Raw genomic sequence first — 26,689 nt, forward strand, 5'->3', positions numbered from 1 at the left:
TGGCAAACCCAGGCCTCCATCTTTCTTGTGTCTCTGCAGAAACCCTTTCCTAATTCGTGGGACTGCCTTATTCCAAATGAAAGAGGATATGGACTGATCCAGATCTTTAAAGTAAGTTTTGGGAATAAACATGTGTAATGTTTGAAATAAAAACAGAAATTTGGGCAGAATAATCATTTTGACAGAGTTGATTCACACCGCTAGCGATAAAGGTAGGGCTAACCAGCAAGATAGATCACATTCAGTCTTGTCTAACAATGGCTTAAAATTCTTGATAAATAGATCTTTGTACCTACTTGTCACAGTGATACCCAAATAGGTATACTGTCATGTGCCTCCTTAAATGGATATGTGCTAAGGGACACCTACCTGGACTGTTCATTCATGGTAAAAATCAAACTCTTTGTCAGGTTGACTCTGTAGCCTGAAATTTTGCCAAAGTCTGATATTATTTTCAGCACTGTGGGAATAGAGGTGTGTGGATTTGACAGAAAAAGCATTAAGTCATCTGCATATAATGATACCTTGTGTGTGTTCCCCCCTCTTTCTATACCTATAATATTAGGTGAGCTTCTGAGAGACATAGCTAGTGGCTCAATAGCAATATTGAAAAGTAAAGGGGATAAGGGACAACCTGTCTGGTGCCTCTACAAAGGGGAAAGTATCCTGACAATATTTTATTGGTGTAGACAGCAGCGCTGAGGAGCAGCATACAACACTTTAATCCAAGACTGAAACACAGGGCCCAAACCAAACTTGTCAAGCACCCTATATAGATAATTATGTTCTACGCGATCAAAAGCCTTCTGGGCATCCAATGAGATAAGTACTTCTGGAGTAGGTGATAGCTCAGAGGAGTACAGTAAGTTAAACATTCTCCGCAGGTTACAGGATAAATGTCTGCCAACCACAAACCCTGTCTGATCCGAATGTATAAATTTAGGTAAGACCAACTCTAGAAGCCAGCACCCTTGTGAGAATTTTGTAATCACACCCAAGTAAACTCACCGGCCTGTAGGAATCACATTTAGAGGGGTCTTCACCCTTCTTAAGGAGTACAGATATTGTAGCTTGGGCTATGGTTGTAGGTAGGTTTTTATTATCAAAGCATTCAGTGTATACTTCTTGTAAGAGAGTTGTCAGCTTTGCGGAAAATGTTTTATAAAACTCAATGGGGAAACCATCAGGTCCCGGGACTTTGCCAGACTTCAAATGTTTGATTGCCTTATGAATTTCTTCCATAGAAATAGGTTGATCAAGAGTCGTTTTGTCTGTCTCCTCAATGCCTTTCAACTCTAGTCCATCTAGAACCTGAGTTATCAAGCTGTCCTCAGCCATCTCAGAACTGTACAAGTCCTTATAGAATTTCATAAACTGATTGTTTATGCTTCTCTGATCGCTAGTGACTTTCCCATCAGACAGTGTTATCTCCGTAATTTGACTGGCTGCTTCATATTTTCTAAGCTGATGACTCAATAGTTTGCCATGCTCATAATACTCACAATGAGATCTTAGGTGCAGGTCTTCAATTTCGCTTGTCGACATAATGTCGTATTCGGTTTGTAATAAAAGTCTCTCTGTGGAGAAGCTAACTGCTGCTCCTCCACTGTCCCTTTGTTCCTAAAATAAACGCAGGGAGATCGCTACGCATAGCGAGTGTGCTCAGGCGTACGATGGGTGCCTCACTAGTTGCTAGCCGGTTTCCTACAGCACAGTAGTTCGTACCTATGCTAGGTAGTTTTAACCCTTTCGCACGTACGGTCACACTGGTGTGATTAGCCGTTTAGCGCATATGCTAAAACTGGTGTGATTAGAACACTAGATTGGAGAAATTTTAGCTAATTTTAGCTTTGAGGAAACAGCGATTTAACTCTAAAAGGTAACATGCGCGCTACATACCATAACAAATAAGTTACATGCGAAGGGGTTAAAACAAAATTTGCCGTTCAGCACATCTGCGTTTGCCACGCCTTTCAGTAATTCAGCCAGATAAATATCCGCGCTGGAATTATGGAAGGAAGTTGCGGTCAAACTTGATAATATGATTAATTTGCATTAAAACATTAACACGTTAAAGTTTCGCGATTAATCACGAATGAGCGTTAACACGTTAACGTTGACAGCCCTTATATTTAACAAAGTGTTCGTTTGAGAATAAGCGCGGATTTAAGTGCCACACACGCTGGGGAGGAACATGTTCTGGAAAGCAGAGTACCATACTGACTGGGCTATGATCTGATATAACAATGGCTTCATAATTAACTGATTTAAGTAAAGCAATGAATGCTTTGAACAGCAATGAATTATGTAATAAAAAATAGTCAATCCTGGAATATGATTGATGCACAGGGGAAAAGAATGAATATGTTTTAGAAAATGGGTTTTTAAACCTCCATGGGTCAGTTACTTCATAAGCCTGAATGAAAGAATTGACTGCCTGGGCTGCCTTGCTCACAGCATTTTTAGTGGGCTTGGTGCGGTCCAAGTCTGGGCATAAAACACAATTGAAGTCACCCCCCTAGTACCAATTTGTGTGTCTCTAGAGCCGGAAGGTGAGAAAAGTGCACAAAAAAAATTGCATCGTCCCAATTAGGTGCATATATATTAGCCAATATGACCGAAATATCAAATAATTTCCCTTTAATTACGATAAACCTGCCATTCTTGTCAGCAATAACATAACTCTCTAAAAACGGGACATCTCTATGAATTAGAATGGCCACTACATGCGATTTACCATTAAATTTAGAATGATATACCGGTGAATACCCTTTGCTACAGACCCTACTATGGTCTTTCACATGCAGGTGTGTTTCTTGTAGATAAACTGTATCTGCTGACAGGTTTCTTAAGTGCGCAAACACTCTGCTACATTTGACTGGATGATTGAGACCGCGAGCATTCCATGTAACCAGATTTGTCTGCGGTCTAGTTACACTACTTGATGTCATAATGAAATGTAAAGTCACTAAAGATCACTAGCATGTTCAAACGGTTACATCGTCTGATGCAAAAATCCACTGCAGGGGCATAGAGTGTAAGGGGCAGGAGAGGAGGGAAAAAAAACAAAAAACAAACAAAACGAAAAAAGTGGAGAAAAAAAGATTGTAAGAATATACAGAGTAGGACAACTGAACCATGTATCATATGCCTCCAAAACACGAGGCAGCGGGAGTCCGTCTAACACAAACACAACACATCCAATGTAAGCTTACCACGTGTGTCTCACTAGAACTGCCCCATATCAAATAGAAATGTCCACAAACTATTAAACAAATATAATAATTCTTATGTTGCGATATTTATTCCCTTATATATTGTCCATTTGGCCAAGATTTGCCACCATTAACCCCCCGGGGGTGTAGGCACAAGCTATATTTCCTTGCAGCAGAACAGTACTTTAAACATTCACATACCTTGCGAGAAAGGATTCTCCTAGTGGTAGACCTACTACAGTCAGGGAATGAGCAACCACTCAACTAATGTTGATCAGTTACCCTGTCATTATATTTCCCAGGATATAGTCCTTTGCCTTACTAGAATTTCATCCCAGTTCCATCCACAAGCGTGATTCTCAGCTCAGCAGGGTAAACAACTCCAAAGCGAAGGCCCTTGATCTTGCATTCACGTAGCATTCTCTTCACGTCGTTAAACTTGGCTCGTTTTCTGCTAACTTCAAGGGTGCAGTCAGAAAAAATGCAAATTTTGTCACCATCCGCTGTGGTGAGCAGTTTCCCTGAAGCCTTTTGCAGAATCGCTACTTTCTGTTGATAATAATGGCATCTGATCACGAATGCTCTAGGTGGGCCTCCCTCATCGGAAGATCCTCACAAAGTGCAGTGCACCCGGTTGAGTAGGGGTGCTTTGTCGAGTTGCAAAATCTCACCCAGGATGTGAGAAATGTAACTGACTGGCCCCTCGACATTCTCTCTGCCTTCCTTCACACCCATGATTCGCAGATTGCAACAACGTGCCCTATTTTCAAAGTCTTCACTGCAAGCTTTGAGAGCAACTATGTCTTTTTTCATATTAGCCACTTTGAGCTCAAGGACACTGACTGCTGTGGACTCCTCGTTGGTAGAATTCTCCATCCGCTCATATTGTTGCTCCAATACTTCAATCCTGCTATTAGCATTGTCCCTGCTAGTTTTCAGCTCCTCGCAAAGTTGGTCTACCTGGCTCTTAATGTCAGCAGTTTGAATCTCCATTTTCTCGTCAATTTTTGCCAGGAGTTCCTCTTTCAAGGATGCAACTGCTTGAAGTATCGGTGCTTGTTCCGCAGCTGTGATAGGCTAAGCCATGGTCCTTTGTGCTAATTTAGCATGGCAAGTAGAGCTAGCCGAATTGACCACCGTTTCACGTTTACCATGCCCACGAATACCAGGCATCATTGAATTGCAGAGGAGAACGATAAATCGGCAGTTGATGTAGATGTATAAACGATGTTAGCGATGCGTTGTAAACCACGCTTTACTTTGGACTGTGAACTTTAATGTACATAATTTTCAGCTCTAGTGAGGAGCTCCACAAAACACATCCTCACATGGCGCTGCACCGGAAATTCCCCATGAGGGCGGGTTAAAACGCGTTCCCACGGCTTCACACAGGCACCTGTTGTGGGCCAGCAGACTTGGAATGAGTGGAACCGAGGATTAACAAGAAGAAGAATAAAAAGAATGTAAAATCCTTTAAGAAGGCAAATACGAGTTTGAGGATACTACACTTCCACATCTGGGAAATGGCTGGTTCCAAAAACTGGAATTGGAACAGGACAATCCATCAATAGTGATCAGATGATTAGATCATCACTGAGTAGCCTGTTATACCAGAATACTGGCCACTGCCCTAGACAAACAAGTGTTTCTCAACCATTCACCTATTGAGTATGTTATGTGTTTGCCTGAAGGATGTAATCAGTTGGACTGCCAATACAACTACTTGACAACTTGTTCATTTGCAGTTGCTGCAATAAAATCAGAGTTACTACGTGCTCATTCCTTTTCTCTACTGGGTTTTGTTGCACAGGACTCACCCAGCCACGTTCTCTTTCAGTCGGTAAGGGATGGCATTAATTCTGTGCTCCCAATCTTGGTACCCCTTTTGCTGCAGCTTCTCCATTTTGTTTTGCGGTTTCATTTTGGCAATGGTGTGGCTGCAGAATGTCCAGGTGTAGTGGACTATGCCCAACAAATCCACTAAGACCACCACCACCAGAAACACCGTCATCCGTAGTTTGTACATGGCATGACTTCTGTCATACAGAAGTACAGGGAAAACACTAGAGTAATGCTGCAAGACAAGCTTTATTCTTTATGAGAGCCCAATAGTGTGAGGCACCCTATTGTGATTCCTATATTTCTTTAAAGTTGCTTATTTTGACAACACATCACCTTTTACAGTGTAAAAGTGTCTAAGTCATATCCCTCGATCCAGTTTCAAGTTTTGTTTCCATTGACATTGTTGCTTGTTTAAGTTTAGTTGTCACTAAAATTTCCTTGTTAATTGCATAATTCTGGTTTCATACCTGTTCGATTGGCCAAGGTTGTTCAGATCTTTGAGGTTCTGCTGTAGATAGATAGATAAATCGATAGATACACACACACACACACACACACACACACACACACACATGCACGCACACACACACACAAAAGCTTCATGTCAAACTATATTTTCATTATTTTGTCAAATTATATCAAATCCCTCTCATGAAAAAACGAGGAACAACTGTACAGTAAATAAATGACAGAGGAAAAATGTTTTACCTTCCATACCTTACTGATACAATTCTCACCACCAGATATGGAATGGCTATTTACTTGACCTAATACAAATATAAACTGGTCTATCAACAACCAGCCCCATGACACGTCAAATTGCCTCAAGCGATTACATGTCACGGAAACAACTACAGAGATGGGAGACACCTTCTTTTCTGTTTGACTTCTTCCAGGAATTCATTAGTGACGAGTCTTGCACCAAATTGTTTCATTCATTCAATACCAAGATCTGATTGTTGACTCACTGATTCCTTCAGTTCCTCCAGTCAGCCCCTCTGCTCACTGTTATTCATTTCTTTGTTGCTCCAAACGTTTGGGCTTTGCCTGACTGCAGGCATATGAACAGGGAGAAGGCTAGAGGGCTTCTGCTCCTGCCCTTTCCCCTTACCCCTTTCCTGCAAAAGTGACCATTTCTATACATGGTCATTTCTTTACAACCCAGTTGAAACCTGTCCAAACCGGTCCCGCTGCTCCCCTTATCAGCAGGACCCCCGCAGGTATTCCGAGGCACAGACGCACCCCCAAGGACGGCCCCCAGGTCACCATTTGCCCTCTGACCTGTCCATATCCTGTGGCCACCAATAATAAACCTCATTAGGGCTAAGGATACGGGACAATATAAAATAGTGCTGACCTCCCCCACCTCAGTACTGCACCAATACCTGTGGAGTGAACAACTGGGGAGACCAAGCCCTTGGGGACTGAGAATTGTGTTGTTGTTGTGTGCATCTGTGCCTACATAAGTACTATGCCTGAGTTCAACTGTAATTGTAATACAATCGTCTGTAGAGAGGGAAGGGTATGTGTGCATGTTAATTAAGATAGTGTTTGTCTAAATGTTGCCATTGCCATAACCATCAACACAGTTAAGAGACTGTACCGGTCTAATTTTGTATTCCTGCTCCTTCCCTTGCAGGAAACCACACACACTCACAACACATGCAACTCTCACACATCCACACACTCCACACCCACTCAAAGAAAATCTTCAATAAACTTCTGAACCCGGAAACCTGACTCCTGTGTCCTGACCGACACCCCACTGTGACAGCAAATTAGCCTGAACCTAGTTCACGGGTGGAACTGCCCCCTCAGTTTCAGTGGTCCTTCGAGGCGGAGTGGTGCTGTTGCAATGGAAGGCGCACCAGGTTCAGCCACCTCATCTGCAAGCCGCTCTCGTTGTGAGACCCGTCATCCGACCCACCACGAGAGCTACGAGGTCCAGTATGTGGGGAGAAGCACCCACAGACCTGCAGATGTCCATGCCAGGGAGCAGGAGGGACAGGCTAAGAAGACCCCCCTCAGCACGTCAGAGAGGACACAGTCAAGATAAACTGGTGCAGCCGCTCATGGACACTGTGAGGCAACAGAGCAAGCTCATGGAGCGCATGCTGCAGCACTCTGCCACCTCCACCCCCTTCAGCGCCAGGTCCTCACACTGCAGCTCGAGGTAGGCATCACCCCAGATGGCCTGCACCCAGCCTGTGCAGCCAGGAACAAACCCAGCCATTGTCCAGGAGCTGACAGAGCACCTGCATCGGATGCAGGTGCCACCATCGCCCCCGACACCACCACCAGTCAGCCACTCCTCAGCGTCCATCTCCACTGCCCTGTACCACCTGCCACTGGGGCAGGAAGGCACTCCCAACAGACAGGGCCACGCACAGCCACGTGTTGGCACGGCAACCAGCCCCGCCACAGCAGCACTCCCTGCTGCCACTGCAGGTACACCCAACCCACCAGGGGATCACCCACAGGGCCAGCTCCCTCAGCTGCCCTATAGCCTGCCTCAGCCAAGTTTTCCCCCTGCCATGCAGGCTGCTGTGACCCCTGATCAGAACCCAGTCCTCCTGCAGCCCACTCAGTATCTGCCGCAGGGACCAGTGATTGGTGTGCCATCGTACCTAACGCCCTACCCACAGCCGGTTACCACCCTTCCCTCCCACTGGGCAACGCAGCACCCAGGAACTGTAATGACGGCTCCGCCACAGACAGCAGGAAGCCCCCTGCTGTGCGAAGACGGTCTTACAGGAGGGTGGAAGGCCCAACCTTCCCGGAACTGACTAAGGAGGATGAGACCGAGTACACCCTGCTCTGGATGGCCCTTGACAACCTGCTCGATCCTGAAGAGACCGAGCAGTACAAGTACCACATCCTCCTGGACCACCTGAAGGTTGACCAGGCCCTCGCCTTCTCCAAGGCCCCAGACCCCTTCATGTGGGCAGTGAAGGCACTGGATGATCGATACAGACAACCATGCCAGCTGGCATCCAGGGAGATTAAGGCCATTATGGCCTTACCTCCAATCCAGCCAGGGGATGGTCAGGCCTTTGACAACTTCACTCACCCTAGAGGCCCACTGCCAGCCAAGGAGAGAGCGCCCCCCAGCTTGCCAGAAGGAGCAGTGGCCCGCAACGGAGACCACCAGGCGGAGGACCAGCGTCCTGCACAGAGCCAACCAGGCCACCAGCGCTGCAGCCCAGAAGTCATCGCCCGCAGCGCCGGCTGCTGGGAAACCAGGGCGGAGGAGGAGCATGTACTGCGACAATGCTGAGCACTACCTCAGCCTTCCAGTGGTCCTCCAGGGACAAGAAGGTGGCCTGGATCAAGGAGAACCAGAGGTGCTGGCGGTGTGCTCGCGCTCATCAGGCTGCACAGTGCACCCTGAAGCGGCTCTGCAGTACCTGCAATGGAAATCACCTGCAGGTACTGCATGAAAGAGAGGACACGCTCAGCTGTCCAGACGCTGTACCTGGACTGCTGAGTGGCCACAGCCCTGTGATGCTCAAAGTTATTCAAGTCACCCTGCATCACAGGGGTCAGTCCATGGAGACGTATGCAATGCTTGATGATGGCTCCAAGTGGACAGTCCTCCTCCCAGCTGCAGCCAAACAGCTCCAACTGCAGGGCACAGCCGAGGATTTGGCCCTCCGTACGATTCGGCACAAGGTCAATATCCTCTACGGGGCAGCCATGTCATTCCAGATCTCCCCTGCATCTGGACCTAAGTGGACCTACAGGATACGGAATGCCTTCACCTCCGACCATGTGGCCTTATCGGAGCATTCCCATCCAGTGGCAAAACTGAAGAAGAGGTACGCACACCTTAGAGGTCCCTCGCTGCAATCCCTCAACCGGGTGCTCCCACTCCTGCTGATTGGGGCGGATTACACCCACCTCATCACCCCCATCGAGCCAGTGCGCTTGGGCCCACCAGGGGGCCCAGCGACCACCAAGACACGGTTGGGCTGGACTCTCCAAGGGCCAGCACAGCATCTTCAGCGCCAAACCTCTCTCCCCTAATGTCTGATGACCTCAGTCAGCAAACCCAGAGAGGACAGCTGGAGCAGAAGTAGAGGATGCTGCGAAGCTGCGGGAGCCCAGCTACTGTGGGCTAGTGTCAGGGAACACAAGCTCCTCCCTCCTAGGAGGCAGCCCAATCAGTGGCTCCCAAGAGCTACTGGAAGGGACTGCACCATCCCATCATGGGGCGGCTGATCAGGCCAGTGAGCCCTCACCCACCAATCACCCAGGGACAGAGGCCCAGCTCTTCTGGAAAGCTCAGGAAGAGAGCTTTCCAGAAGAGCTCACTGGTTTGGAAGCAGTCAGGCCAGTGCCCTTCAGCAGCCACCTGACAACCCTGTCGTCCGAGTCGGGTGGCTCTAGCCCTGCACATAAGTCCTGGACTCTGTGAGGAAGGGGGTCCAGTCGACATCACGACCACAGCAACACAAAATGGAAGTGACGGCGAGCTAAGCCAGTGGTCCCAAAGGCGACGGATCTACCCCCTGCTTATCTACAACCCCCCGACTCAACCAACATAGCCTGCCCTCCGCTGTGGGAGAGGATGTGTTGTCTGTGTTGTTGTGTTGAGACGGATGGGTCTGGACTGCAGAGGACACCTACACCAGCCCAGTTGCTCGACTGGTTGCGCTCCCTGCCGTACCTGACGACACAACTGAGCACCCTTAGAACGTATGATGTGGCCCTTTGGAATGAGCAAATTTCCACAAGAAATTTGGGGGCGGCTGTAGAAAAACTTCTGAAACCAGAACCTGACTCCTGTGTCCTGACTGACACCCCACTGTGACAGCAAATTAGCCTGAACCTAGTTTACAGGTGGAACTGCCCCCTCAGTTTCAGTGTCCTTTCCTCAATCTTCCAAGAAAGGGCACTTTTCAATTTTTTTCAATTTTTTTTCAAATTTCAATTTTTGTTCAGTGTATTTATCTTAAGAACTGGTTAGTTTTTCTGTCCTGGCTCTTTGCAGTCCTAGTAAATGCAGGTGGTGAAAGGGTTTTCTCTGTTAACAATTGCACTCCATCAGGCTGACAAACCTGTACAACTTGCTTTATCAGAGTAATTTGTAAAACAAGCAAATATTATAACAGCCACATAAGTGTTGAATGCAAACAATGTTGATTTTTAAATTTCTCCAACAATGTTCATTGTTGTGAAAATGCTTCACATGGACAGACTTCCAATAATCACTGACACCAAAGATCTTGTGGGCTGTTTGGCTTTTCACTCCAGCAGGCTTGCTGTCTGCTGTCTGCACACCACAAGATTGTGCATATCCACCAAACTGCCATAATTAATCCATTATAAATGAACTAGTGTGAGATAGACCAGACGTAGACGCCTACAGTACACGCAAACATGCATTCACATGCATGCACTCTCCTGCACAAAACATATGGGCATTTTAACAAACAGCCCAGAAACACAGGAACATACTCAGACAAGCACGTTTTAATGCACACACACACACTTCCTATCATGTTGTGGAGTTTGTAACCAGACACTGGCATCAGTAAAGTAAGCAGTGTAGTAAGCTGACAAATTCTATTTCTGATGCTGTCAGCATTAGTCATTTTAAATTACATTCCTTGTTTTGTGTTTTTTGTCAAGTTGAGGCAGTAAGTCTGAATGCTGGAAGATTATAGATCATACATAGCTGCCATTTATTCCTTTTTGTAGACTGTTTTAATCTTAATGAAAAGTATTAAGATGAAAATGAATTACATTGCACAGAATATGAGCAATAATGATGCTTCTTCTAGACTATATTCACACTCTTGTTCTGTATTGTATTACTATTGTTAGGAGACAGTTTTGTGGAACGGCACGGGGTTTGATCCGGAGACACGCGATGTGTATTCGAATACAAACACTGGAGATAAGCGATGTGTATTCAAATACAAAGCAACGTCGCTACATCCGACCAGAGCCAAACGGTGCCTGTTGTGAACCCTACAGAGCCAATTAGGTTACAGGGCTCAGGAAAAACACAATTAGAGAGGGAGCTGTGTAGCTATGCACAGCTCCACAAAACCAATCAGAAACAGCAACCCTGATGGTCACCATAACTCACATGTAAATGTAACTGTATAAAAAAAGAACGAAATGTTATACTAGTTTAACTGCTCAATGCTGATGTTCCCACGGCCGGCTGCGCAAATAAACCTTCTTGTCTTTTTCTATGATCATTGAATCTGTTTCTTTGTTGGAACGAAACACGTTTTGGTGTTTGGGACTTTTACTAACACTATTTCACTTTTTTTGTCTTCATAAATACATTCAATCCTTTCAAATATTAAAGATCATCATGTGTTTTGGCTGTATTGGTTCCTGGAATTGGTTTATCTTGCTGTGCAGAGACTGTGTTATGTACTCACACACTGCCCTCTGCTGTTATTTGGAGGTACTTCTCTGCTGCCACTTCAATGTAATTCCAATTCATTACATCAGATTACATTATGTCATTGAGCAGATGCTCTTACCCAGAGCGACTTCCAAATAAATGCATCACTATGCTAAGAGTAGTTATCGAGAAGTATTACAGGAGGTCAGTAAGATACTGAGTTTGGGACTGAGTTTTGGGACACAGAGACGACCCGAGGTAGCAGAGCGCAGCACTCTTACTGGCTTGTAGACCTTGATTGTGTCCTGTATGTATCAGGGGGCTGATCCATTAAGTCCCTTAAAGGTTAGTAACAAGGTCTTGAACTGGATCCTTGCTGCAACTGGTAGCCAGCGAAGGGACTCAAAGGGAGGTGTCACATGGGCCTGCTTCGGATGTTGAAAGTCAGTCAGACTGCTGCATTCTGGATAAGCTGCAGAGGTCAGATGGCATATGCCGGGAGGCTGGAAAGCAGTGAGTTGTAGTGCATTACATTATTGGCATTTAGCAGACGCTCTTATCCAGAGTGACTTACATAGCTTATGTTTTTTTTTTTACAATGTCATCCATTTATACAGCTGGATATTTACTGAGGCAATTGTGGGTTAAGTATCTTGCCTAGGGGTACAGCAGCAGTGCCCTAGTGGGGACATGTCCAGACATGACAGGATAAGAGCCTGGATCACAACTTGATCTGTGTATTTGGAGAAGTATAGTCTGATCTTCCTAATGTTGAATAAAAAAAATAAAAAATGAATTCCTTCCATTACATTCCCAAATTATTACCTTGACCAGATAAAATTAATGCTAAGTTCAAGAATGAGACAAAAATACCTCCCAAAACAAATCACTGCAGATATTGACTAGTTGTCTGCTTGATGTTGGATTGTTGCTGTGTTTCCAATACGTATTTCAAAGAAGTCTCCAGACAAAATGCCCTTGGGGCATTCCCTTTAAGGGTTCTGGAGTATTTCATTAATTGGCATGTAGGATAGTAATCTGTATTAAAAGTGTGGCACACAAGACTGACCTGTAGTTTCCACAGACAATTGCCTTCCTCTGAACCCCAAAATCCTCCTCCCCACCTTACACCACACACATGCACACACACACATTTTAACTGAAGGAAAATAACAGATCATATTTGCTTATTTTTACAGATAATTCCTATTAAATTAAACAAAAATCTTGAATAGTTTTTGACAGAATCTCATTCTGAGGCAATATTAAATGAAATAAGATCCTTCACAAAATGTATATTGTTCACTGAAGATGCAACATCTTCATAACAATTTTATCATCATTTTTCTATTGAAAAATGTATGGCCTTTACTATAATGTCAAAGGTAATCTAGACAAGATCTTGTGTCCATTGTTCCATTTCTTAACCTCTGATATGCTGAATACTGTATCAATACACATACAGGATTAAAAAGTGCTCTAAAGTGCTTATCTGTACATATAGGCCATATGTGAAATATCTCTTGTTTTGGCATATTCATCTTTCTACATTTGAATACATATAGTGTAATTCCAAATCATGCCCTAAACAAATCACATGCCACTATAAAGTCTTATAATCTTTATTTATCTTACTCTGAAAGCACATAATCTGGAGCACATAATTTATTATAATCCTTATACAGATTGTGTAAACAATTCTCTGCAAACAAAACACAATGAAGTTAGTTTCATCACACAAATGGGAAAACCCATATTCCCTTCTCACACACAAAAATAATCAATTTAGAAAGAAAATTGCAGATATCACCTTCTCAGAGTCATAGATTAATTGTAAACATCATTGTTTTATGGGTTATGGATACCACCTTGGTGTTAACATATAAAATGAGAAGAACAGTTTCTCAAACATAGCAATGCATAGTCAGGCATCTTTCATGAACATATCCTTGACAAAACATTGGCAAAATGTTTCTCTGAGACTTTGGCAGTTATCCTCTGTGAAATAACAGGTGAAAATCCAACAACGGAGATATTACATATGCATTTGTATTGAATATTTACTTAGTAATATTCCTTATGAACATACCTGTCTCAAAAACACGAACTGAAAGCGTAATAATTATATACTAGCAATTCTCCTACTTCACTTTGCCGTACATGCCCAATTGAAATTGAATCAGTGGTACCAAAGCTAAAAGAGAGTGCTTTTAATAGCCACAGTCTATTGAGATGCACTCAAAACAGACTGAGTGCTTTGCATCTTAGTGATGTTACAACAAGGACAAAATGCATCTGAAGTTTTTGAAATTCTTTTGTTTAACCTTTATTTGACCAAGAAGGTCAGCTGAAAACTGAAATCAGTTCCCTTTTATAGTGATCTGTGGAATCAGTCCAGGTAGGGACTGCACAGCTTATCAACTATAGGGGGAAGTGATTCATTATGTGGCCAGAAAGCCAGTTTAGTAGTTTGACCAAGACACCAGGGTCTACACATCTATTTTTGATAATGACCCTGAGGTTTTTAAAAATAACAGTGAATCGGGACTTCTGAGATTGAGGGTAGGTCTTATTTCCACATACCAACCTTACCAACCGTATTTCCAGTAGAGGTGAGGTTCCGGTATAGGCCGTGTGCTCTCAGTTCAGAGAGCTGCTTGGAACGGCTGCTTGGTTTCTTGGAACTTCAAGAAACAGGCATCCCTGCTAGCTGTTTCTTCAGATGATCTTGATTGTCATACCTAGACAGGCTGCATTAGACCTTTGAGGTGCAACTCTTAGAACAGAAACTAAGAGATTTGCATCAGCTGGCTTTACCGCTTACTGCTGCCAGGTGTTCATTCTGTATAGGGATAACATATGGCTGGCTCCTCTTTGCAAGCAAACCAAATTGGAGATATTACCCTCTATCCTATTGCAGAGCATAGACTTTTTGTTTAGCATTTGTTTGAGCCATAAGATTCAACTTGTCAGTGCTTCTTTGGCAACTCAGGTAGAGAGAAGAGAGAAAGAAGGAGGGGTAGTATAGGAGTATTCAATTTGAAGTTAAGCACTGGAATCGATTCTTGAAGTAGAAGAGACCATTGTTAGAGCGGGTGGAGTCAGAGGAGGTAGAGGGGTAGCGGAACTTGGCATAAGCCTGATCACTATCTGATTGGCCCCAGGGGAGCTTAATCTTGGAGGCGTGGCTCACTATGACATCATCGCAGGAACCGACATGAAGAGAGCCAAGTCCATCAATAAAAAACTCTGTAGGTGGGAGGGAGAAAAAGAAGAACTAATGAGCTTCTGCTTTAAACCACCCCAGCCGTTATTATGATCTTTATTATTTTTCCACAAAAACTATATGTACATCAATGTATTTGCTACTTCAATTAATTAGAGCTCTAATCAAAAGGTTAATATTTATGTATATATATCTCTTTACTGAACCAACAGCTTGCCTTGGTTCAGAGGCAGGAGATTGGTTCAAGAGATTTGGCACAGGGATTCAATTTCAATCTGTTATTGCCCCATGCATTTTAAATTTAAATCAAACTGCAGAAGGCTGCAGGTCTACTCTTTCTGCATCCATGCTATGTTTTTCAAACTCTGGATTTCTTAATTTGTCTGGAAGCACAGGGGACACTTTGAGAGGTGTACTCACCCAGGTGCGCCACCCGGGCCAGACGAGGGTCGAAGCCAACCTGCCGAACCTTCTCTGTCCGGCCCAGGAAGAAGTTGATGACCCCATCGCAGACAACACAGTTTGGGAAGCCCTGGAGGGCGTGGTGGAAACCCCTCCGAATGTGCAGGCAGTCGCCCTCCTCACCACCATCCTTCCTCATCATAGTCTGCCGATAGGTGGCAGTATAACCTGTGACCTCCTGCACTGCTCCGCCCACCTACACTCACACATGCAAAAACACAGGCATGCACACACAAAGGCAGACAGACTCATCATTAAAGGTCACCTCCAGCTGTTCTCTCTAAATACAGTAGTAAACTACTGAGTGTCTGCACATGGGCACCTGAATGAACCTGCATAAATAGCCTAAAGGTAGTTCCAGTTAGTGTTAGCCTAATAATACATCCAATTAATTGAATAATAACCACATTCATCTCTACTGCTCCAGAAATGCTGCAGGTTGACGAGCCTGGAACAAGTCAACAGACATCATAAGGCCAACTTCTGTGGCCAACCATACACTTTCCCTTGGTTTGATTGTGTCATCAGAATGCTTTCAAAATAATAAAATGAATAGTTTTTAATGTATGTATTAACAACATACAAAGTGCACAAAACAGAAAAATCAATAGTTAAATCAATATTTGGTATGACCACCCTTGGCTTGCAAAACATCACCGATTCGCTTCGGTATACTTGTGCACAGTTTTGTAAGGTACTCGGCAGGTAGGTTTTTCCAAGCATCTTGGAGAAGTTGCCACAGTTCTTCTATGGATTTTGGCTGTTTCAATTCTTTCTGTCTCTTCATTTAATCCCAGACTGACTCGATGATGTTGAGATCAGGGCTTTGTGGGGGCCACACCATCTATTGCAGGACTCCTTGTTCCTCTTTTTGGTGAAGATAGTTTTTTATCACTCTGGCTGTATGTTTGGGGTCATTGTCATGCTGCATAATGAATTTAGGACCAACCAGACGCCTCCTTGATGGTATTGCATGATGGATAAGAATCTAGTGGTATTTCTCAGCTTCGAAGAGGCCACTAATACTGACCAAATCCCCAACTCCCCGCCTCAAACCTGCAAGGAACCTCCACCATGCTTTACTGTTGCCTGCAGACACTCATCCTTGTAGCGTTAACCAGCCCTTCGATGAACGAACTGCCTTCTTCTAGAGCCAAATATTTCAAATTTGGACTCATCGGTCCAGAGCACCTGCTGCCATTGTGCTGCATCCCAGGTCTTGTGGTTTCGCGTATTATGAGTTGAGTCATTTGACTTTGTTTCCATGTCTGAGGAAACGGCTTTTTGGCTGCAAGTCTTCCCTTGAGACCACTTCTGACCAGACTTCTCCGGACTGTAGATGGGTGTACCAGGGTCCCTGTGGTTGCTACCAGCTCTGAGCTGATGGCACTGCTTGACACCTTCCGATTGCAGAGGGATGTCTACTGGATGTGTCTTTCATCTGCTGAACTAAGTTTCCTTGGCCGACCACTGCGTTTCTGGTCCTCAACCTTGCCTGTTTCTTTGTGCTTCTTCGGAAGAGCTTGGATAGCACATCTGGAAACACCTGTCTGCCTCAAAATTTCTGCATAGATAGACCTTGCTGATGCAGGATGACCACCTTGTGTCTCTATGCTCACCCTTGTCATGGTGTAAGATTAGCAATCTGTTCTGCAACCACCTTTTCAGTATGGCTGATTCTCACCCAGTTTTATTCCCTCTACACAGGTGTTTCTGTTTCAGTTAATAATTGTGGTTAAACCTGCTTATGTTGCTAATGAATACCACCTGTTTTGTTTAGTTGTTTGCTATAGTTGTTTTATCATGCATTGGAGTACATGCCTACAAAAAAGGTTTGGATGGTCTGGAAGGTTTTATGTTAGTTTCCCACTTTATTTAGTCTTAGTGGCACATTTCACTAAAGAAATGTTTGGAAATCTAAAATATGATACTTGTTATTGACACACTAATGGAGAACATAGAAAAGAACTGTTTTAAGACAAATGTTTATATAGTTTTTTATAGTTTTTATAATGTAAAAATGATAAATAATAAAATAATCAATAAGCCCACCCCTGGAAACCGGTAGAACAGAACCCCGAAACCCCCCATGGAAATGGCTTTTAAACTGAGCCTGGCCAAGTGAAGAGGGATTGCTGTAGATTTTATTATTATTATTATTATTATAATTTTTTTTTTTTACAATTGAGCACACGCTTCTTAACCTTTGTCTTAAATTTATAATGAAATTAAATCAAACATTCTGTTATTGATGGCCATTATCAATGCAAGCTCGATGTAGAAAGATAGGGCTGGCAGTAGCAGTGCCGCAGCAGTGACGCTGGCGGTGTGGACAAACACACGCATGCGAGCCGCAGCAGTTCAACGACGTAGCCATCACATACATGTGACACAACCGGTGTGGACCCGGCCTCATCCTGCTATGCCTATTTCTGCATTTTTTTTCATCCTGCGGGTGGCAATATAGTGGCATTTTGACTAGATGCGAACAATTCCCTACCTTACCTTTTCCATGTGTTTGTGCATCATGGCCATAATATGAAATAGGAATATTTGGGGCAGATTGCCAGGTCACCACCTAAAATTGTTCTGGTGGTATGTTTAAGGAAATTCATTTATTTAACCATGCAATAACCTCTGAAAGGCTAAATAACAACAACACAAAACTACTGTCTCAAAATCAAATAATACATTTATTTCACAGCAGTGGTGAAGCCAGTCAGGGCCGGCCCGATGCATGAGTGAACTAAGCGGCTGATGTTGTATTAAAGCAATATCATAATCAAGGTTGTGCTGTTATACTGAATATCAGCATGGCTGTGATTCGGTCGTAGGTACAAGGCTGCAAGCCGAGTGCTGAGGATAATCACAGCCGTGCTGATATTCAGTATAACAGCACAACCTCAAGTGTGATATTGCTTTAATACAACAGTTCTACAAACAAGGCTGTTTATCAAGTAATGATAAACGATTACTTGATCGTTGCTGACAAAAATAGTTCCTTCAGTATTACATTTACACGTGTTGTCGAGCAACACATAAACTGACTGCAGGTTAGTTAGCTAGCTTCCTGCTTTACAAAAAGGCTAGCTACCTACTTTCTTTCATACCCGACAGCAGGCTTGCCAGCTACTTTTTATCATACACGTAAAGGTTAGCTATACGGTAGGCATACGGTAGGCAAGCAAGCCATTTTTAATCATAGCCCACTACAGGCTAGCAAGCTACTTTGTAGCATACATGGACGGGTTAGATATACGGTAGGCTTGCTAACTAGTTATTGTTTATCATACCCAACTGCAGGATAGCTAGATTCTTTTATATCATAACGTATCCACATTATATACTATATATATATATATCCACCATATATTACTGTTGGTCTATGTTGCCTAACTAATTTTATTTTAGTTCTAAATTATGACATGTTGACAAACATTGCAATGTCAAGGATAAAATGAGAAACCCATGGACTTATTTCCATCATTGTTCTTGCTGAAAAAATTCTGATTTTTTTATTTCCTCAATTCATTAGGTCATATTATTGATTGTTATGGCCATTATTGTATATGAACAGTGAGTGTATGGGAAAATAAAAGAGATGTTGACCTTTCAAGTTTATAATGTCTGTTATCATTGATGCAGTCATCTACCAAAATCCATTTGAACTGAAATATTTTTAAATGCTTCTCACGACAAATATTGCTATATGCGATTCATTAGATTAATTCATCACAAAGCATGTAGGCCTAATTAATTAGATTAATTTCTTTAATCACTTGACATAATTATATTATGTCAATGGTAATCATACAAAAATGCAATATTATGTTAACAACAGTCAATAGTATTGGCGGCGCGAATTCTGCTTAGGGCCCCATAAAGGCTTGGGCCGGCCCTGAAGCCAGTATTAAACCTGAGTGTCCTCGCAAAATTTAGGTAATCGGAGCAATCGGAACGTAGGTCTACAAGATGCAAAATAATAGAATTTATGCACAATTCTAACCACTGAGAGATGACTGCTTAAATAATAACATAAAAATAATATCCAACAGCATCAGGGTCATTAAGTAAGAATAAAACAAAGATGACCAGATCGTTTGTCATTCTGCTCATTCCATGCAGCTCTCTTGCTCTTTCTTGCTCTCTCTCTCTCCTTGACGGAAACTTCACTTCTGTGTCGTTTCCAGCAAATATTTTTGTTGTTTGTGCTATTTTTCTATAGGGTACATAAAACTTAAGGGGAGGGGGCAGAAAATACAACTGAGGGGGCAAGGCAGCCTCTTGCCCCCTTGTGGTGCCGGGTGCAGACACACTGGTGCTTATTTGTTTTTTGGCCTCTCTTTTAAAATCCAACCACTTCTTCTTTACCTCCTCCACCGTACGTACCTCTGATGATAGCAGTCACCACTTTGAATCACTCCGCATTTTTCCGTCGATTGTAAACGCCGCTAGTCTGGCCCCCAAAAAGGACATTTTTTTCTCCTCTCCACCTCATCAACCATCACCTCTATCTCTGTGTTCGAATAATTTCTTTTCTTACGTCCTGCCATTGATCCTCAACATCAATCTCTGCATTTCACTCAGATTTACCTGGGATCTTAAATATGCTATAATAATCTCATGCTGATTTGATTTACGCTTAGATTTATGAAAACAATTAGGCATATGTAGTGTTTGATAACTCTGTTGAAAAACCTCCGTACACAAAAGGGATGTGGGATCCGTGGCATTCTGCATATGCATGTTCCTATGGCAAGTTGTACACAAAGATTGATACATATGGCCCAATATCTGCCACATTTATTCACACGCCTGATTAAACAGGGACAAAACAGCATGATACAACAGAGACAGCTTTTTTCTGCTTACATTTATGAATAAGATGTGAAATGATAACCTTAAATATTAATGGAAGACAACAAAATGTCATTACAGTTTTTCTCGATTGCTTACACACTATAGCTGGGCCTATTAACTAAACATCCCGAACCATGACACCATTTCCCAAAACTATAAACACTATTCCTGTCAATACTCCTGCCCCCTAGTTGTTGTGTTCATGTTTTTCCCCTCTGTCATTCTGGACCATGTGCTTGTGTTTACTGTTTTTCCCTGCCTCTCCTGTGTTCCAGCCTTGCTCCGCTCTCCGCCCTGTCCCTGCCCACCTCATTGCCTCATCGTCTCCACCTGCCTGCCTACCCACCTGCTTCCCATTACCTTGTCAGCCCAGCCCTATATCTTCCCTGCTCTCTGTCCCATTGCTAGTTCATTGCAGTGTTTCGTGCCTGTTTTGTCCCCGCCGGTTTTCTGCCTGCGAGTTCCCGTTATCGACCCTGCCAGTGCCTCGACCTTGTTCATGCCTGCCACCTTGCCCCGATTGCCTGATTGCCTGCCTGCCTGGTTCCTGGCCCTGCCTGCTCATGTTCCTGACTCTGGTTTTGCTCTCAGATTGCCTTCCTGGTCTCGACTCTGCCTGTTTTTGAATCGCGATTTTGTCTGACGATTTCAATAAACCCGTTTGGAACCCGAAGCTCCCGTGGTCCGCGTCCGAGTCCTTGCCTGAGCCGTTGCAATTCCCCTGTTTCACACGATTCAGATTTGTTGAACTTTTTGTGAAAAACTCTACAAACAAAGTCCTTCATATATCACTGGCTGCACCATGTGCTCATTTAAGGAAGCACTGGCATTCAATATCATTAATTCAAGTCATCACAGCTGGAACCCAATTAACACACATTTCCCGGTTAGAAACACTAAGAGTCAAAATTGTTCATACAGCAATCCTCAGGATATATAGATAAAACGGTCATGGGTCAGTTCACTTGTTTTACATTTATATTTACATTTATTCATTTAGCAGATGCTTTTATCCAAAGCGACGTACAAAAGTGCATATAGTGGGCAAACAGGCACAAGGGCAAGATGTGTACAGGTCATACAATGCAGATAGTGCTGAAGCACAAGGTCGTGTGTAGCAAACCAGAGCTAATCTGATCTAAGGTTATACATATCGAATACAATCACTGGGACAATAAAGTACCGCTATACTACCTAGGCAAAAATGTGCCACAAATACAAGGTAAGAGATAGAGCTACAAGTACAAGCCAAGAATCTTCGATTTACAAGGTCAAAATGGCAAGGGTGTCAGTCCAGGTAGATTTGGAATAATGGATTCACAAAGACCTGAAGGTAGAGGAACAGGACACAGGAGAGGAGGTGGAAGAGGAAGAGGAGGTGGAAGAGGCAGGGCAAGAGCAAGCAGACAAATAGTTTCTGATGAGATTTGTGCAACTCTAGTTGACCATGTCCTTGTCCATGGGATGTCAATGAGGGAAGCTGGGCAAAGAGTGTAGCCAAATCTGAGCCGCTTCACAGTAGCCTCTATAATCCGGACCTTCACAGAGGAAAACAGGTAGGTAATTTACATACTGCTCTCTAGTGTAACTTTGGAGTGCTGTACTCTGTGCTGTTACAGCACATACATGTACTGTAGCTGTTTGCTCTATTGTACTGTATGATGTCTGAAATGCATTGTATTACTATACCATATCACATCCAGTTAAATTGGAGTTACTGTATGCTCCTATTTTGCGAGGAGAGAATGTGACTGTTATGACCCTAAGTCATAAGTGTTTCGTTGTGTGCTTTTTCCTATGTGCTTCTGTTTTTCTCTCCCCTCCGTTTGAGGGTGGGGCTGTCCGTCCTGTCTGTCTGTCCGTCCAGTTGCAGGTGGCGGCTGGAGATTGGTCTGGGGATTGTTGGTGCCATTTTAAAGCTACGCCTATCCGATGCCGGCGGCTGTTTCCCCTGGCTCCCAACCCGACCGTGCATGCTATGGTGTGATATACTTCTCTGTGTCCTGGCATATATCATTCTGTGATTTTGTTGTATATATTGCTGTATGTTTCCATTGTAAATAGTCAAGAGACCAGTTTGGGTAGTTGTAGGGGTGAGAAGCCTTTTCTTTTTTGCACTCTTTTTCTCCTGTTTTTGCGCTAGGAAGCTAGGTAAGCCACATGTATGTTCTTTTGTTTTCTTTTCTGATTAGGTTATTTAGTGGTCCATAATAGATCATTTGGTTTATTTTTTTGGCCATGCTCACCCCGACACTAATAATACCGCACTTCTGTAAGTAAAGCACTTGTGCGTATTCGTTGTGGCACGGGTTGTCCTTGGGAGTGTGGAATCCCTTTCTGTTATGCTCAGTTTCCCCTAGGCTGGGGCGTAACAATGACCATGTGTGCCGCCATCAGCCACCGAGGGGTCCTCCACCGCCATGCCACCCTTTGTCCATACAACACCATGCATCTGCTGGCTTTCCTCGATGGTCTGCGAGATCATGTATACCGACTAGGCCAGAGGGAGCCAGCACAATCACAGGAGCCATGCTACGTTGTCATTTTGGACAATGTCAGTTTCCACTGGGCTGCTGTAGCGCGTGACTGGTTCACGAGCAACCCAAGATTCAGCAACATCTTTTTACTGCATATTCTCTAAACTCCTAAACCCCATAGAGGAGTTTTTTCAGCATGGTGGTGGAAGGTCTATGACCAAGACCCCTACATCCGTGTTCATCTCCTCCAGACCATGGAGGAGGCTTGTTTAGGTATTACGGCTGAGACTTGCCAGGGGTGGATAAGGCATACAAGGGGTTTTCCCCCCAGCTGCCTGGCTAGGACTAATATTGACTGTGATGTTGATGAGAATCTCTAGCCTGACCCAGACCAGAGACAGGATGCTGAGGCAGAATAAATGTGATTGCTTTCTTTATGTACAAACTGTTTTTTTTTTTTTCATTGGCTTATATTGGTAAATACATGGAAATTATTTCACTGTATTCTATGTTCTTTATCAGTTGCATGTTTTTACAGTACATTTACTTTTTCATTCAATTTCAGTTTATTCTACTACAGTACATTGAGGAATTAAAAATTTTGAAAATTTATACGTGTTGTGTCTTTATATTGTATTCATCATGTAAAGAGGTTGTTCTGGGGGAAAACCATAAGCGCCATTATTCATTGCAGTAACAGGTTTTTACGGTAGTGTTTTGAATTGATCTCATCAGTGTGTAATGGCTATTTTGTAGTGTATTTGATGGCTTTTGTGTGATATCTGAAGGCAAAGTTTGGTTTAGGTTTGGTTTTTAGTAAGATTACATGGTTTTGAGTGGAGAGTTTGGTTTTGACATGGAAGTTTGAAGTTTGTGAAGATTGAGCAGTTACGCATTTGTGTTTAGAGTTTTGGGAAATGGAGCATAATTTCAAGAAATGTGTCCTGGCAATAAAAAAAACTGTAATACAGCAAATTCATATCTATATTCACAGATAATGAATTTTATGTCAGAAGACACAAGGGTCGCATGTGTTCATGTTTCTTATATAATCTAATGTTAAGTAACCTTTCAAAATAAATTTGGCAAAAATAAAAACATGAACCCAATGTTTGGAATAAAAAGTGAAGTATTTGTTGAGACAAAATCTGTGCTCACTATAGAATAGCAGGGATCTATTATGTTTTTGCATTTAACATTACTTCAGCAGTTTTCAGAGGTTCTGATGGAGCAAGTTCATGTAATAACTGGGCAATGCAATGATATGAGGGAATAGAAGAAGTTCTCCTAAATAAACACATGATGGTGATATAATCACAAGCTTAGGATAAAAACTGTACTTTGAATTAATTTCCATTTACAACTCTATTAGACTATCCAGCCAATGTTATTTGAGCTCACTGTTCTTATTATTATAAGCTTTGACTGTAACTCTGTAACTATGAGACATAATTCCTGTCAGGATATTGTCAGGATATGGGTTAAGAATGATCTCCCTTCTTGCAAATCATTTCATTTGGTGATACTGTTTTTTTCCAGCTATAATTGTAACCTAATGATAGGACCTTACAGGAGAAAACCTTACAGGAGATGCAAATTAAAATGGTCTATAATGGGGATTAAAATGGTCTATAATTTTCAGAATAACATATTGTTATTGCATTATTTCCACGCTTAAGGAGTATTTACATGAGAAAAAGGAACTGCATTGTTTCTATGTAAACATTGTCATGTATTTGTATTTGTATTTGTATTGTACCTGTCTTTTTCATATGTTCTGTAAAGTCTTCTGTGAGGATTCATTTTTCTACTTCAATTTACCCTAACCTGTTTTATCAGTACAGGTCCCACTTAGTCCAAAAACAGCCCTTGAGCCTCAAGGACATACATTTCTCTTCGGTTTTGAGCCACATATTAAATCTCCAGATAAGAACATTCTTCCCTGGGCTAGCATGTGGCATTGGTTGAGTTTTGTGCTGGACCCAATTTCCAAATTTATCCTGCCAGACTTCAAACATGCCCTTATTTATGCCATTAGTTCCAGCAGGATCCATTAGCACATAATCCCACCCTGCTTTGAACTTTTCCAAACAAGAAGGAATCCTGCTAACATAATTCACTGAATACTCCCCTCTATGCAATGCGTCTCAGGGTGTACCACCCACTTCCTTCCTATTTATGCCAAACGTGCATGTACACTCTGTCAGTAGGCAGGCCATCATAGCTCTTGTAGGACAGCCAGTCACAACCAATGAGGGAGGTGGTGGCTGTTGAAGGCAGATGCGTGTGTTTGCGTCTTTGGAAGTAGTGATGTTAAAATCTGCCTATCAAATATCCCAAATCTGACTCCATTTTGTTCCAACCTGCGTTTTAGTTCCCCAATTCCCAATTCTACTTAGCATCCCAGGAATTCTTAGTTCGCTTTGGCTTGTAGGTGATCAGGCTACATAGTCCACGATGTAGGATACCGTACCAGCACATTTAATATAACTCGCTGCCGTATTATATTCTAAGTTATAGAATATACATTAGGCGGCCCACCTAGGGACTGCAGACTCGTCAGAATAGTGCAATACTTAAGACTGACTATGAGCGTAAGTATCAGTGGGTTTCGAGCGGTACGGCAAGAACATACGGAAAAACCTCGAATCCTGCTACGTGCGTCATTAGAAATGGCCAAATGAGAAATCACAAACAAAGGTTAAGGCTAATATTTTTATTAGTCCAAACTGTTCCATTTAAAAGTATTCCAATCAATTAGAAATTCCCGCATTACAGTAAACAGTATGGCAGAGTGCAAATGATGGCAAATATACACAGCTTACCAATGCGGAGTCACGTGGCTATACGCTTGATGCGCAGGAGTCCGTGCTAACGGTGCTCCCTATACGGAGTCACATGGCTATACACTTAATGCGCAGGAGGCCGTTCTGACGGGCTCCCTACACGGAGTCACATGGCTATACGCTGAATGCGCAGGAGGCCGTTCTGACGGGCTCCCTACATGGAGTCACATGGCTATACGCTGAATGCGCAGGAGGCCGTTCTGACGGGCTCCCTGAGTGAAGAAATCTTTCCCTTTATATACCCAAACCATAAGGAGTTGGTCAGCACATGAGGTGGGGTCATGGACAGAGCCCCACTAGGTTTTGTCCTTATCTGGCTTTTGATTGGTGCCGGTGTTTATTCTTGTCCCGTTATTTGGGGCATGTGCATTGGTGTTCACTCTTTCATCTTGCTGAGCGGTTTTTTAGACTAAGGGTTAGGAGACCCTCTACTGTTATAGAACTATCACCCCTTTGCTACTCGCATTGTATGGATCAAAATGAGACCAAACAAGACATGTGTACCTTGAACCAAACAGAATATACAGACATAATAGTTGATAGTTGCAGGTTGGGATTTCACTACTGGTCAGGAGGAAGCGTCCCTGAGAGTTTTGGGATCATCAAGATCCCGTGCCCTCTGACTCTCCCTACCCCCTGGTGACCCATCCTGTCGTATAGTTCCTTGGTGTGGAGGAGCGGGGACACATTCCTTGTCTTTTATGGCCCAAGACTGCTTATTTGAGCAACAGTCCCTTATTTTAGTGTGCCACAGTCCGTATGTTGTCAGGCGTCTCCCATTCCCACCTTACACTCTCTTCGAACAAATGGTGTGTTTCCACCAAGCAGTACAGTACAGTTCGGTTCATTACGTAACGGTTTGGTACGGTAAACCCTGGTACGGCTTGTGTCTCCACTGCCAACCGTACCCTACTTAATCGGCGGGGTGTATGCTGGATGGCGATTGCTGCGTCAGCTAGGTAAGTAGCATGACATCTTAAAAGCGCATGAATAACGCAACACAGCAGAGATGGTTGATAAACTAGTAAACAGCAATGAAGGATTTCATCGCCATCGGCTCCAGAAACTGAGAAGCTAGGATCTTTAATGGAAAAGTTACCAAAAAAAAAAAAATCACGTGTTAATTACCTACAACACCACCATTCGAAATAAATACAGAAAGTAAACAGTAGCACAGAGTGGATAGTTAAGTGAATTTCTTGCTAGCGTCAGCTTGCAAACAGTGTTAGTACTGGCTAGCAAGCAACATAGGCTTGGTCTGAAGTTGTACATTGATCGTGGGCTTTCCCGTGAGCTTTGTATACTTATTTCACAAGTGACAAATGAGACAGTAACTTTACAAGCAGAGCACAAAGCTAACGCCAACACTTTAGCAACGACAAACTTATTTCGTT

The 26,689-nt window shown here is 43.2% G+C and overlaps 1 protein-coding gene across 1 annotated transcript in view; it reads right to left on the reverse strand.

Moving 5' to 3' along the window:
• Nucleotides 1–14,439: 14,439 nt before the first annotated feature.
• Nucleotides 14,440–26,689, reverse strand: part of b4galnt1a (beta-1,4-N-acetyl-galactosaminyl transferase 1a) — a 32,720-nt gene continuing 20,470 nt past the window's right edge. Inside the window, exons 10-11 of the mRNA XM_036533274.1 lie at nt 15,071–15,308; nt 14,440–14,673 (exon numbers count right to left, since the gene is read on the reverse strand). Coding sequence (XP_036389167.1) covers nt 14,459–14,673; nt 15,071–15,308 — 453 coding nt within the window. The 3' untranslated portion in view covers nt 14,440–14,458. The remainder of the gene's footprint in view (nt 14,674–15,070; nt 15,309–26,689) is intronic.

This window comes from Megalops cyprinoides, chromosome 7 (genome assembly GCF_013368585.1).
Source record: "Megalops cyprinoides isolate fMegCyp1 chromosome 7, fMegCyp1.pri, whole genome shotgun sequence".
Classification (NCBI taxonomy): domain Eukaryota; kingdom Metazoa; phylum Chordata; class Actinopteri; order Elopiformes; family Megalopidae; genus Megalops; species Megalops cyprinoides.